Raw genomic sequence first — 12,476 nt, forward strand, 5'->3', positions numbered from 1 at the left:
GGTAAGTAAAAAGGCACTAACCTGGCTGACATTGGCCTTGGCAATGATTTTTTGCATTTGACACCAAAAGTAGAGGCAACAAAAGCAAAAATAAAGAGGTGGGGCTATTAAAACTAATAAACTTCTGCAAAGCAAAGAAAACCACCAACAAAATGAAAAGACAATCTACCAAATGGGAGAATATATTTGCAAATCAGGTATCTGATAAGGGGTTAATATTCAAAGTATTAACTCAACAGCAGAAAGAAAAAAAAATCCAGTTAAAAAATAGGCAGAGGAACTGAACATTTTTCCAAAGATGACATACAAAGGCCAACAGGTACATGAAAAGGTGCTCAACATCACTAATGATTAGGGAAATGCAAATCAAAAACACAATTAGATATCAACTCATACCTATGGGAATGGCTATCCTCAAAAAAAGCAAGAAGTAACAAGTGTTGGAAAGGATGTAGAGAAAAGGTAACCCTTGCTAATCCTTGGTGGGAATGTAAATGGTGCAGCCATTATGGAAAGCAATATGGAGGTTCCTGGAAGAATTAAAAATAAAACTACCATATGATCCAGCAATTCCACTTCTGGGTATATATCCAGAAGTGAAAAGAAATCACTACCTCAAAAAGATGTTCACTGAAGCATTATTTACAACAGCAAAGACATGCAAACAACGAAGTGTTCAGTCAATGGATAAAGAAAATGTGATATATACACAATGGAATATTATTCTGCCATAAAAAAGGAAATTCTGCCATTTGCACAACATGAATGGTCCTTGAGGGCATTATGCTAAGTGAAATGAGTCAGACAAAGACAAATACTCTATGATATTACTTTTATGTGGAATTTTAAAAAATCAAATGCATAAAATACAGAGAAGAACAGACTGGTGGTTGCCAGAGGTAGGGGGTATGAAGGATGGGTGAAATGGGTGAACTTGTTCAAAAGGTAGAACTTACAGTTATAAGTTCTCAGAATATAATGTACAGTATGGTGACTACAATTAATACTGTATTCTGTATTTGAAAGTTGCTCAGAGATTAGATCTTAAAAGTTATCATCAGGGCTTCCCTGGTGGTGCAGTGGTTGAGAGTCTGCCTGCCAATGCAGGGGACACGGGTTTGAGCCCTGGTCTGGGAGGATCCCACATGCCGCGGAGCAACTGGGCCCGTGAGCCACAACTACTGAGCCTGCGCGTCTGGAGCCTGTGCTCCGCAACAAGAGAGGCCGCGACAGTGAGAGGCCCGCGCACCGCGATGAAGAGTGGCCCCCACTCGTTGCAACTAGAGAAAGCCCTTGCACAGAAACGAAGACCCAACACAGCCAAAAATAAATAAAAATAAATTAATTAAAAAAAGTTATCATCACATAAAAAAACTGAATGTGAAATAACAGATGTTAACTAAACTTACTGTAGTAATCATTCTGCAATATACACATATATCAAATCATTATGTTGTACACCTTACATGATACAATGCTGTATGTTAATTATATCTCAATAAACCTGGAAAAAATTAAAAATAAAAAACAGAGATATGAAGAAAAGATACCAACTTTGAGAGAGTAATTTCTTTGAGGGAAAGAAAAAGAATGTGGGGACAAGAGAAGAGATTTTAACTCTATTTCTTAAACACAAAAGGTGTAAAGCAAATATAACTGTTAACATCTGCTACTTCTAGATGGAGATACAGGTATTTGATATTATTTTTGATGCTTTCACATATTTCTGAAATATTTAAAAAAGAAAGCCAGTCATTAGATCAGAGTGGCTAAGTGGTTTCTGGGGACGTCCTTAACCTGGCCTGAGATAGGTACCTGGCCTTTGCTTCTTCGGCCCATACTCCACGATGCTGTCACTATGCTGAGACAGTGTCTCATCATTTCCACTTTCCACCTCTTCATTTCCAATATCCTCCTCTTCAAAGCTGGTCTTCTCTTTAATTCGATCACCCAGGGCACTTTTTAACATCTATCAAGAAAATTCTTTTTAACATCTTTCATTGACTTCAGCAGAATGCAAGTTGGAAAGATTAGACAGATATAACCTTTTAAAAGTTTTCTCAGATAATTAAGCCCAAGTTTAGACACAAATTTTCAGATGCTTATGCATAGTTTCTAAAGGATATATATACATCAATGCCATGGACTATTCAGTTTCAATAAACTTAAGAGTAAGTCACATAGGGATTTAATATATTTATTCAATGATACCCCCAAACTACAGTATTTTGTGAAAATCAGAGATCCATCTAATTTTATATCAAATGTGTCTTTAGTGACAAAGGGAAACAATACAGATATATCTAAAGATATACGGTTTAATATAATCAGTTACATTAAATTATTTAGTTTTCATCAGAATTCGATAAAAATTTGGGACTTCCCGAGTGGTCCAGTGGTTAAGAATCCGCCTCCCAATACAGGGGATGCGGGTTCAATCCCTGGTTGGGGAACTAAGATCCCACGTGCCACAGGACAACTAAGCCTGCACACAGCAACTACTGAGCCCGTGCGCTCTAGAGCCTGTGTACCACAAATACTGAGCCTGTGTGCTCTACAGCCCACGCGCCACAACTACTGAGGCCTGTGCACTTTGGAGCCTGCACGCCACAACTAGAGAGCCCACTGGCTGCAACTACTGAGCCCACACACCACAACTAAGACCTGACACAGCCAAATAAATAAATAAATAGATAGAATTTGATAAAAATTTGGATAAATCTATACCAAATTTGGTTACATAATAAAAGGCTAGGATATAATTTCTCATCCTATGTCCTACCTGCTTGACTTATGGAAGATTTTCAGTAAGTAAGACGCAACTAACTTCCTAGTACCTTAGCTTAGCTCTCACCTTCAATTGTAAAATCACTTAAATGCTCACCAACTATGGCAATCTCAATACAGATTAAAAAACAAGACTTGCCCAATCTAGTTCAGAGAGGCGCTGAGATAGTTTCTCTGATACTGCATGTAATTCTTGTTCTGTTAACCTCTTTCCTGCCCTCTGGGAGAAAGGTGAATCCCAGGATGAGACTGCAGTTCTGTTTTCATACCTGTAATAAAAAGTGACCTTGTGACATATTTAAGTAGACAAGTGTATGTACATTACTTAGTTCAAAACTACTGTAATACATGTTTTACCAAATATTTCATACTGGTCTTCACAGCAAAATTTGGAGAGTATATCCTTAACTCTTCAAATCCCTTTGCAGACAGACTGTAAACATTGAAGCCTACAGTAATGTTACCTTTTTCCTTTGGGAAGCTTCCTTGTCCTAGGGCCTTGGACCTGAACTGGATACATTTCCTGTTTGCCATCTTTAGACAACTTGGAATTTAAGAAAACTCTATTATCTGGTTCCTATTAAAAACAGAGTTGATTTGAAAGAGATATAAGGAAGACACAAAAAGAAGAACATTTTGGGTGTGATGGGAAGGGAGGACCTGTAACACAAAGCTAGATCCCTTCATTCTCCATGTTTTGCTTTTTTAAGACACACATTTGTCAAAACACTCCATTGATTCCCAATGCCAAAGGATGGAGCAATGTCTATAAACTTGTACTCAAAGAAAAAGCATGGCTCAGGATTGCATTCAAATATAAATGCAAGTAAGGTGTTCTCAAATATAAAAATTTAGGGGTTACAGCTACATGTGGACAATGAAAAAATGATCAAATCGCAAGTGGAAAGTATTAAAGTCATTATCTTTCATATCAAGAAGTCAATAGAAACTGTCCAAAACTGAAACAAGACAAAACCTCCAAAATATGAATATAAGCTCAACATTTTAAACAATTTATTTCTTAACTTTAGAGGGAATCTTATAGAAAATATTTCTTGTGATAAAGAAACATCTGATGTTTAACAATCTCTTCAATTTCACTTCAGTATCTTTTTCTTCTATTAAAGTAAAATTAAATTTAATACTTTTTAGTAAATAACTATAATATAATCACATTTTTAAAAAACGTTTAAAACTGAAGTTAGTGTCCTGCTCAAGAATTATTTGAAAAAGAATACTCCCACCTAACTGCAACCCAGGTAGAGAAAAAGAATATTACCAGCAACTCAGAAGGCCTTCCACCATCCCTGCAAGCCTTCCCCAAATGTAACCATTATCCTATGATCCCTTTTTTCTCTTTTTATCCATCCACCCTCCTATCTAAATAGATGCACAGAATGTTTAGAATTATGGTCATCTAATGCTAACTACTTTTTCGGCACTGTATGAATTTTTAATTATGAGAGTGTATCATTGTTTATAAATTTACCCTTGGCATATACCTGAGCGTTCTTGTTGCTAAAAAGATAGAAAAAGGATGACTGTGTAAAAAAGGATTTTATTTTCAAAGAAGAAAAGAGTGGAAGCTAATAGGCCAAAATGTTAACGGTAGTTCATGCTGGATAATAGGAATATGGATGAAAGATTAGTTTTGACACTTTTCTATATGTTAAAACATTTCAATTACTCAATTAGAGACATACAATATGGGTACTGAAACTAGAATGCTTGAATTCTAATCCTAATTCTACAATTGCTGTGTGACCTCAGACAAGATTCTTAAACTCTCTATTTCAGCTTCCCCATGGGAAATATAAATAGTACCTACTTGAGAGCTGTGCTGTAAGAAGAAATTTCTTCGATACCTGCAAATTAGGCAGAACTGTGCCTGGCACAAAATAAACACTCAGTATGTGTTGGCTCTTACTATTTCCCCTTTTACATAGTCATCCTGTCCCTATCTTCCTAGGGTAAGAATATACAGGTATATGCAGAGGTAAATTTTAAGAAGTACAGTGCTCTGATTAGTGCAGTATCCTTGACTACAATTCTAGCAGAAACCTTTTTAAATCTATAGACTTTTCACCAGTTGAAAGCAAGCTTTTCCACTTACCACAGAAAATGCTGTGCCTTCTCCAGTAGAATTCACAGTAGGGGAGCAGTGACTTGAACGCAAGTATTCTTTTCCTATGGGGCAGGGAGCTCGAGGCGCTGAAGGATGGTAAGGTGGATGTAAAGGAATAGCTGATCGGATAGGCTCCCCTAACTTCCTAGCATTTGGGATCATATCCACAGAAGGAATTTCTGCTAGTTGGACAAATCAAAGTGGACATTAAGATGAACTCTAAGAAATAAACCATTTTTTATATATATATATATATCCTGTATCATTTTATATATACACATACCCTATACAAACATGTTCACACACACTACTTAGAACTGTATTTTAAACTTGAGAAAAAAAAAACACACCTAAAAAACAATGAAAATAGGGACTCATCCTCAGTAAACAAGTAGGGACCTAATTAAATCAGGAAGAATGCAATTTTAATGTTATTATCATAAAAATGCTTCCTAAAGTCATTTAAAAACAATGAAAAATTACTAAAAACCTAAATGGCTTAAAGAATAGCTATATAAATTATGGTTTATCCACATGTTATAAAAATAGTTAGCCATTAACAATGACTTTATATAATACTAACCATATGAAAACCTCAGAGACAATACAAAATGAGAATATTTTTCAAGTTATTATAATTTGAAGACCACCAACTGACATCTAATCAGTCTAACGTAACAGACTCTTACTGTCCTAAAGTCTCTGTTTGAGAGGAGAGGATTTAAATAAAATAGCAGATGCAAAACATGTGACCAAAGACCATCTTATGAAGAAATCCGAGTTCATAATTAATAGCAAACATTTACAAATGAGGTCACATAAAACCAAAATGAATCGCATTAATTGTAGAGCAACAAAAGTAAAAAGGCTAATAGCAACTGCCACAAGAACGATTGGCTTCAACTCACAGCAATAGTCTCAAGAACTCAATGCATTACTACTCACTGTCTTCAACAAAGGATGTCCCACTCTTGGACAAAAAACTAGATAAGGGAGTGTTTAACACTTCTTCATGTGAGTCAGAACATGGTAGGGTTGAGGCTTTTTTAGACTGCATTTCATTAGGACCTTGGGCACCTAGAAAATATTAAAGTAAAACTTTTTTATTGCTGAATGTTAGACTAAAAGCTATGAGTTTAATACCCTGAGGATAAAAACATCAGAAGTGACATAATCATAGAACTATGTTGGTCTGATTGCTTGAAATACCAATTACTTTTAATAACTATCAGATAGCAATATGTAGTTCTGTAGCCCAGAATCATTTATATAACTTAAAAACAAAGTTTTACACAATGTTTCATTCCTTTGCTTTAGAAAAATAGGTGCCAGACTTGTAACAGAAATGCTGACTGTTGCACAGGTATATCTCTAAACTAGAGATCTTGGCTGGTACCATAATCAAAGATTTGTAGGTCAAACGAATTGTTTTGTCTAATTTTCAAACGCTTAATATTTTGAATCAGCTCTATAATGTTAGTACACAGAGAGCTACATTAAAAATAGTTCTGAAATTGAGGGAATATCCACTTTGCTCCCTTGGAAATCTACAATACACAAACTTCCCATAAACAAAATGGATTAATGACTTTCCCTCTCTAAATAACTTTCTATTTATCTATCCCTTCTTCAGTTTAATGAAAGACTTCACCGTAAACTTACTCCTCACTTTGAAGGTATGAGAATGCACCCTGAAAACTCGTTGTTTACCGATACGGTCAACTGATAAAATCACTAAAAACAGAAAAATTCACCTTGTACAGATCCCCAAATCCACACAATTTATTCCCGAATACTGTATTTTCAAAATTTTGACACTCAACTGATGTCTTTTAAAAATCTGCAAATACATCTTTTTGGGCTCTCCTTTTCCACAATCCAGTGCAATATGGCCATTTTCATACCAAAATGTTTTAAGTATGTAAATTTCCCTATATAACTTCATATTTCACATGAATATTCTCTAAGACATAATGTTCACAACTTGGTCCTCAATTTCATTATACTGAATTTGTCATCAGTTTGACCACAGACTAATTCATTTTTATCTGGGTCCATTTTTTTCTTTGACTCCTTGAATAACCATTTCATATGCTCTTTCTTTTTGATGGAATTTCTCCTAAAATCTCATGCTTAGTTATCATCTGGAAATTTTAATTGGTCAGACTGAAAGTTACACAAATTTCTCTCAATGATCTTCAGACTGTTTTAGAACATACTGTTTTATTACTGCAGAGATTGTGAACTTCTTTACTGTAAGCATTAATAATATTTCAATTAGGGAGTTCCCCGGTGGCCTAATGGCTGGGATTCGGAGCTTTCAATGCGATGGCCAGGGTTCAGTCCCTGGTCAGGCAACTGAGATCCTGCAAGCTGCACGGTGCAGCCAAAAAAAAAAAAAAAAAATCAATTATTTAAGTATCTGTATAGTAAATACATCTCATTTACCAAAAAAAAAAAAAAAAAAAAAAAAAAGGGTCTTCAGTAGAACAAATGAGTGAAGATGGTCAGAAGACAAACTTCCAGTTATAAAATAAGTCATAGGGATGTAATGTACCATATGGTGACTACATTAATACTGTATTGGGGGGGTGCCCTGGTGCCAAAGAACTCTCATCCCAGGCTCCTCCATAAGGAATCTGGCTCACGCCACCTATAAAGCAAACCCCAATTCTTGTAGAGGCCTCATTACCCCCTCCCCCACTCAGTCACAGAGCAGCAGTGCCTTGGCCCCAGGGGCAGGCCAGATTTGCATAATGGTGAGGTCCTGCTGTGTATCCTGTTACAAGGTGCTTAGGAAGGGGTTTCTCCTTACTTATATAAAAGGTTTAAGGAAGGGAGATGGCCAAGATGTCAGAGTAGAAAGACTCTGAGCTCACCTCCTCTCATAGGCACACCAAAATCACAACCATCTGCAGAACAACCATTGATGAAAAAGACAGGACCCTACCAAAAAAGATCTTTTACAACTAAAGACATAAAGAACGAACCACAACGAGATGGCTAGGAGGGGCAGACTTGCAATATAGTCAAGTCCCATACCCCCCAGTGGGTGACCCACAAAGGAGAACAATTACTTTGTAAAGGTTCTGCCAAAGTCTTGAGTCCCACATAGGCTCCCCAGCCTGGGGGGCCTGCACCGGGAACATGAGCTCCCAGAACATTTGGCTTTGAAGACCACTGGAGATTACTTTTGGGAATACCAGAGGGCTGCAGGAAATAGAGATTTCATTCTTAAAGGGCACACACAAAATCTACTGAGACACAGGACAGAAGCTGTAATTTGAGAGGAGCCTAGGCCAGATCTACTTGCTGATCTTAGACAGCTTCCTGGAGAGGCAAGAAGCAACTGGAGTTCACCATGAGAACACAGACACTGGCAGCAGCCTTTTTTAGGAGCTCCTTCTACCATGTGGACCCTTGGTGCTGGCAAGCGCCACTGTGGAATCCTACCTCTAGCTCATTAGCGCCAAGACATGGCCCCAACCCAACAGCCTGTAGGTGCCAGTGCTGGGACACATCAGGCCAAGCAACTAACTGGGCAGGGACACAGCCCCACCCATCAGCAGACAGGCTGCCTTAAGATCCCCTGAGCCCACAGATGCAGCCTTGGGACATGGACCTGCTCACCAGAGGGCCCAGGACCCAGCTTCACCCACCAGTAGGCATGCACCAGTCCCAGAATCCACTGGGCCCTGGCCCTGCCCTTCAGAGAGCCTGCTCTAGCCTCTGGACCAGCTTCTCCCATCAGGGGACAGACATGAGACTCAAGAAAACTAGTCCCGGGACTTCCCTGGTGGCACAGTGGTTAAGACTCTGCGCTCCCAATGCAGGGGGCCCGGGTTCGAACCCTGGTCAGGGAACTAGATCCCACATGCACGCTGCAATTAAGAATTTCCATGCAACAACTAAGGAAGCCTTCCTGCTGCAACTAAGGAGCTGGTGAGCCGCAACTAAGGAAGCCCGCCTGCCACAACTAAGAAGCTGGTGAACCTCAACAAAGGAGCCTGTGAGCCTCAACTAAGACCTGGCACAACCAAATTAATTAATTTAAAAAAATTATTAAAAAAAAAAAAGAAAGAAAACTAGTCCTGCAACTTATGGACCCAGCCTGCCCATTAGCAGGCCAGACCCTGTGCTGGGACCAGCTGGGCCACAGCCTTGCCCACCAGCAGGCCAACACAAGCTTCAGGACACCCCAGACCCCATAATCAACTGTATCAGGAACTGCGCCCCCCGCCCCCACCCCCCAGCAATCCAACACAAGCTCTGGGACCCTGGGCTCTGCAACCAGGACCTGGCTCTGTCCGCCAGTAGACCAGCACTAACCAAGGACCTGGCTTCACCCACCAGTGGGCAGGCAACAGCCCTGGAGTCTTCTAGACCCCGACTCTCCGCACCACTGAGCCAGTATAAGCCCTGGGGGTCCCTGTGGTTATGCAGTTAGCCACCTTATGCCACCTCGTGACCAGCCAACCAGCAGCTGGCAGCCTCTGCACAAGGCAACCAACTGGCCCAGGGGCCAACCAAGCATACCAGACTGCCCACATAGCCCACCACAATAGAAAGACCCATGCAGTCCTCATAGGGGGAACCGCTAGAGCATATAGCTCAGGTAGGACATACTGCTGGGACACATAGGGCGTTTCCAACAAAAGGCCACTTCTCCAAAGTTGGGAAATATAATCAACATACCAGATACATAAAAATAAAAACAGCAACTTAGGCAAAATGAGGCAACAGAGTAACGCGTTCCAGATAAAGGTACAAGATAAAACCCCAGAAGAACTAAGTGAAGTGGAGATAGGCAATCTACTGGAGAAGGAGTTCAGGGTAGTGATCATAAAGATGATCAAAGAACACGGGAGAAGAATGGATGCACAGAATGAGAAATTAGAAGTTTTTAATGAAGAGTTAGAAAATATAAAGAACAAGAAGATAGAAATAAAGAATACAATAACAAATGAAAAATACACTAGAAGGAATTAAAAGTAGATTAAATGATACAGAGGAATGGATCAGTGAGCTAGAAGACAGGGTAGTGGAAATCACTGATGCTGAACGAATTAAAGAGAAATCAAAAGAAATGAGAACACTTAAGAGATCTCTAGGACAATATGAGGTGCACTAATACTCGCATTTATAAGCGTTCCAGAAGGATAAGAGAGAGAGAAAGGAGCTGATAACATTTGAAGACATAATAGCTGAAAACTTCCCTAACCTGGGAAGGGAAACAGACAGCCAAGTCCAGGAAGCACAGAGAAGTCCCATACTACAAGACACACTCTAGTTCTAAGGGCAAAAATTAAAGGTAAAGAGAGAATATTAAAAGCAACAAGGGGGGCTTCCCTGGTGGCACAGTGGTTAAGAAACCACCTGCCAATGCAGGGGACACGGGTTTGAGCTATGGTCTGGGAAGATCCCACATGCTGCAGAGCAACTAAGCCTGTATGCCACGACTACTGAGCCTGCACTCCAGAGCCCGCGAGCCACAACTCCTGAAGCCTGGGCGCCTAGAACACATGCTCTGCAACAAGAAAAGCCACTGCACTGCAACGAAGAGTAGCCCCTGCTCACCGCAACTAGAGAAAGCCCATGTGCAGCAACAAAGACCCAATGCAGCCAAAAATAAATAAATTAAATAAATAAAATTTTAAAAATACCTTTAAAAGCAACAAGGGAAAAGCAACAAATTACATACAAGAGAACTCCTACAAGGCTATCAGCTGACTTTTAAGCAGAAACTCTGCAGGCCAGAAGGGAGTGGCAGGCTATATTTAAAGTGATGAAAGGGAAAAACCTTCAACCAAGAATACTCTACCCAGCAAGGCTCTCGTTCAGATTTGATGGAGAGATCAAAAAGTTTACAGACAAGCAAAAGCTAAAAGAGTTCAGCATCACCAAACCAGCTTTACAACAAATGTCAAAGGAACTTCTCTAAGTGAAAAAGAAAAGGCCATAACTAGAAAGGTGAAAATTACAAAATGAAACAGTTCATTGCTAAAGGCAACCATACAGTAAAGGTAGGAAATTATCCACACACAAAGTTAGTAAGGTTAAAAGAGAAAAGGAGTAAAATCATTTATATCCATGATAAGCAGTTAAGGATACACAAAACAATCAGATGTAAGATATGATATCAAAAACAGTAATCATAAAGGAAGGGAAGTACAGGTGCAGGGTTGTTAAAATACATTTAAAAGTGAGAGATCAGGGCTTCCCTGGTGGCACAGTGGTTGAGAGTCCGCCTGCCAATGCAGGGGACGCGGGTTCGTGCCACGGTCCAGGAAGATCCCACATGCCGTGGAGCAGCTGGGCCCGTGAGCCATGGCCGCTGAGCCTGCGCGTCCAGAGCCTATGCTCCGCAACAGGACAGACCACAACAGTGAGAGGCCTGCGTATCGCAAAAAAAAAAAAAAAAAAGGGTGAGAGATCAGCAACTTAAGACAATCACATATATATATGGAAATAGAGAGAGACACTGCAAATGGAAAACAAAAGAAAACTGGGATAGCAATACTCATATTAGACAAAATAGACATTAAAGACTATTACAAAAGACAAAGGAGAACATTAAATTATGATCAAGGGATCAATCCAAGAAGAAGACATAATAACTGTAAATATAAATGCACCCAATATACAAGCACCTCAATACATAAAGCAAACATTAACAGACATAAAGGAAGAAACTGACAGTAACACAGTAATAATAAGGGACTTTAACACCCCACTTACATCAATGGGCAGATCATCCAGACGGAAAATCAATAGGGAAACACTAGCCTTAAATGACACATTAGACCAGGTGGGCTTAATAGATGTACAGAACATTCGATCCAAAGGAAGCAGCACGCACATTCTTTTCAAGTGCACATGGAACATTCTCCAGAATAGATCACATGCTAGGTCACAAAATAAACCTCAGTAAATTTAAGAAAACTGAAATCACATCAAGCATCTTTTCTGACCACAACACTAGGAAGCTAGTAATCAACTACAAGAAAAACTGCAAAAAACACAAACACATAGAGGTTAAGCAATATGCTGTTAAACAATCAATGGATCACTGAAGAAATCAAAGAGGAATTAAAAAAATACCTGGAGACAAATGAAAACAAAAACATAATAATCCAAAATGTACAGGATGCAGCAAATGCAGTTCTAAGAGGGAAGTTAGTGATACAAGCTTACCTCACGAAACAAAAAAACCTCAAATAAACAACCTAACCTTATACCTAAAAGAACTAAAAAAAGCACAGACAAAACCCAAAGTTAGTAGAAGGAAAGAAAGGTCAAAGCAGAAACATAAAATAGAGACTAAAAAAAACAGTAGAAAAAAATCAATGAAACTAAGAATTGGTTCTTTGAAAAAACAAACAAAATTGATAAACCTTTAGCCAGACTCATCAAGAAAAAAAGAGAGAAGGTCCAAATCAATAAAATCAGAAGGGAAAAAAGAAAAGTTACAACCAGCACCAAAGAAATACAAAAGATCATAAGAGACTACTACAAACAACTAGATGCCAATAAAATGGACAACCTAGAAGAAAAGGACAAATTC

At 39.0% G+C, this 12,476-nt stretch overlaps 1 protein-coding gene across 6 annotated transcripts in view; it reads right to left on the reverse strand.

The window, feature by feature from the left end:
- CEP95 (centrosomal protein 95) overlaps positions 1-12,476 on the reverse strand; it is a 59,392-nt gene that overhangs the window by 30,088 nt on the left and 16,828 nt on the right. For 4 of the 6 annotated variants that reach the window (XM_027081173.1, XM_027081177.1, XM_027081178.1 and 1 more), the window contains 5 exons: positions 5,858-5,989; positions 4,901-5,094; positions 3,252-3,364; positions 2,927-3,056; positions 1,816-1,969 (listed from right to left, as the gene is read on the reverse strand). In XM_027081173.1, the coding sequence (XP_026936974.1) occupies positions 1,816-1,969; positions 2,927-3,056; positions 3,252-3,364; positions 4,901-5,094; positions 5,858-5,989 (723 nt within the window). The remainder of the gene's footprint in view (positions 1-1,815; positions 1,970-2,926; positions 3,057-3,251; positions 3,365-4,900; positions 5,095-5,857; positions 5,990-12,476) is intronic. The other 2 variants (XM_027081175.1, XM_027081174.1) reach the window with 2 other exon arrangements.

Source organism: Aethalodelphis obliquidens, unplaced genomic scaffold (genome assembly GCF_003676395.1).
Source record: "Aethalodelphis obliquidens isolate GAN/ISIS:26980383/991018 unplaced genomic scaffold, ASM367639v1 scaffold44, whole genome shotgun sequence".
NCBI lineage: Eukaryota > Metazoa > Chordata > Mammalia > Artiodactyla > Delphinidae > Aethalodelphis > Aethalodelphis obliquidens.